Source organism: Salmo salar, chromosome 14 (genome assembly GCF_965601325.2).
Source record: "Salmo salar chromosome 14, fSalSal1, whole genome shotgun sequence".
Classification (NCBI taxonomy): Eukaryota; Metazoa; Chordata; class Actinopteri; order Salmoniformes; family Salmonidae; genus Salmo; species Salmo salar.
This window is the reverse complement of record NC_138304.1, coordinates 48362501-48365302: the sequence shown is the minus strand read 5'-3', so window position 1 is coordinate 48365302 and position 2802 is coordinate 48362501. Positions and strand designations below refer to the sequence as shown.

At 39.4% G+C, this 2802-nt stretch overlaps 1 protein-coding gene across 7 annotated transcripts in view; it reads right to left on the bottom strand.

The window, feature by feature from the left end:
• Window positions 1-714: 714 nt before the first annotated feature.
• Window positions 715-2802, bottom strand: part of LOC106569653 (receptor-type tyrosine-protein phosphatase F) — a 470260-nt gene continuing 468172 nt past the window's right edge. For all 7 annotated transcript variants that reach the window (XM_082961019.1, XM_082961018.1, XM_082961020.1 and 4 more), the window contains one exon: window positions 715-2789. In XM_082961019.1, coding sequence (XP_082817145.1) covers window positions 2721-2789 — 69 coding nt within the window. In that variant the 3' untranslated portion in view covers window positions 715-2720. The remainder of the gene's footprint in view (window positions 2790-2802) is intronic.

The window sequence follows — 2802 nt, the reverse complement described above, 5'->3', positions numbered from 1 at the left end:
TCAATATTAGGAAGGTGGTCTTAATGTTTTGTACACTCAGTGTAAATAAAACACAGGAAAATCTAGTTTTTGACTGCACAGCCCCTTTAAATCAACGCCACTGTTCCTGCTATACTGCCACAATTCATTTTGATGTTCTCTTGTGTTTATTAAATAGATCATTTCCTTTACAACGTCGGGTAGAAAACCAATAGATTTGTGGCTCAGTTTGTAGAGCATGGTGTTTGCATGGCCAGGGTTGTGGGTTCGATTCCCATGGGGGACCAGTACGGATATTTTTTTAATGAAATGTATGCATTCACTACTGTAAATGCTCTGGATAAGAGCGTCTGCTAAATGACTAAAATGTAAATGTAGGGCATGGTGAAACCTCACAATTCCAGTTTGTCCTGATTTGCTTTGGGTGCAATCAATTAGCTTATTTTCTCAGAGATCAAATTATATTTCAACCAAATAATGTTTCCTGGAATGCTAATCATCGTGTATATCTGTTACTAACGACAGACATGATTTCAGAACATTCTGAGATGGTGGGGTGTTGAAATCCTGTTTGTGCGTTTTGATGTGGAACGACCCTATTGTTAGTGATCACAGTAATGTGATTTCCTGTGAAATGTGAGTCATATCTGTCACAATAACAATAGGGCAAATCATTATTTAATGAGAGGGAGACAAAAAAACATCACAAACAAAAGGAATTTTTCCCAAAAAAACAACAATTATTCAACTTTATTTTTTTCCCAGCAACATCTTTTTTTTTTAATTCCAGTTCTTTATCAACAAATAGAAAACAGACTGATGTATACAACAGATCAAACCCCTACAGCACTAAGCATTCACAAGGTAGAAATGAACATTGTGGTTTATTCCAGCCAGCATGTCAGACTCAGTCCTGTTAGGCTTGGGGATCGTCGTGCCCTGCGGCCTTGTGGTAAAGATGTGCTTGTTGGCGTGATGGCGGTTGGCCGACGGAGGCTGGGGAGTGGTCCTCAGTTAGGGTTATGCCGTTCATCTCTCTTTAACAGAACTACACATCTACAACTCTCTCACTCTCTTTAACAGAACGATAACCTGCTAGCTATCTTTCCGCAAGGTTAGGGTCAAGTCCAGTTTCAATGAAGTCGATTACAGCTAAATGAATCGAATTACAACTAAATTAATGAATTTCGATTCATGAATTGAATTCACTCCCTGAAAAATGACTGGATTGAAAAATGGAACTGATCCCAACTCTGTCTGGCGATTTCCAGGTTGCTATGGTAATCCAGTAGATACAGACACTAACTTTCTCTCTATCTCTCCTTCTATCTCTCACTCTCTCTCTTTCCCTTTCTCTCTTTAATTTCCTCTATGCCGGTACGTAAAGAGAGTGAATCATTTTAACAATATAGTTTGAAGCTGCAGTATATATCTATGTATAATTGTACATATATATAATCAATCATAATTATATATATAGTTATCATTTCTATTTCTGTATAAAATAATAGCAGGTCAGTTGGAGGGTGCAGAGGGTTGGTGTGTCTCTGTCCCGCCGGTAGTAATCGTAGTATTCTGTACAGGGGGCCCAGGGTTAGTGGCTGCTACCCCTCTCTCCACCACCATGGGGCGCTGCTCCTGCAGTCCCTATGTTCCAACCCCCAGGCAGCGGACTGACCAATCAGCTCGCTGGGAACCAAGGAAAGAGGAGGGGCTTAGAGGGGCACAATATGATTCATACAGAGATTCAGGAGTTGATTCTCAAGTTCAACTCCTCGTTGGGTATAAAAGTCTGTTCGTCCGTTCGTCTCCAGATTCATTCTCTGGTTATTGAAGGCCTCAATGCCTTCAAGGCTTCTCTCTGTTGTTGAAATCATCATGTGCTCTTTGAATTTCTGTACAATGCTGATTTAGTTGTCGTTAGTTGATGTCACGTTTTTCGCTAGCTAGTGTGGTTTATATAGTACCTGTATCGCGGCGGTTGGTGTATGCTTTTGAATCATTTTGTCATTTTTTCCCCCCTACGTTTTAAAAAGAAACAGCAAAGTGAAAAGGCGTATTATCTTAGTTAATCTTACTCCGTTTTAAAACGAATAAGACTAAAAAAATAGATAATAATAAACAATAAAATCTTGATACAAAGTCAAAACTGTCAGCAGCTTCAGAGAACAAACAGTGGCTCTCCTGTATTAACGTCTAGGAAGTAAAAAATACAGGTCCCTAAAATAACATACAACATTTTTTTTTTTTTTTACTAAAATAAACATACCGATTATGGTGGAAAAACTAAAATGCTGTGCCCCAGTTAGGCCATTAAGACAAAATACATGTCTGATGGTATTAAAACAATTATAAAAAAAAAAACAAATGATTAACTAAATAATAATAAGAACATTATTCATAATGGTATTTCATAATAACGATAATAAAATAAGAAAGGAGGACAGAAACTCAGAACTCAGTCAGAACGGTCGCTTGCTCCCGTATGAAACGCTGTCATCGTCATGGTATTGTTTGTTGTTTTTTAAAGCAATCTTTAGGGTGTTTTTTTTTTTTTTTTTGTAAATCCGAGTAGTAGACCTCTGGGATTGGTTGAACCCGTCGCTAGGTGACAGTGGCACCTCCCTCCTCCCCTGTGATAGGGTAGCAATGGCAGGGTCAGGTCAGATGGGTTGATACAAGTACGGTGGCTGAGATGGGACACTCAGTGGCCATGCCAGAGGCTGCTCAGCTCAGAGTGGTTACGTTGCATAGTGGTCAAAACTCCCCAGGTACTCCAAAGCTGCTCTGTAGCACAGCTGATACTGGTCCTAGAGAGAGAGA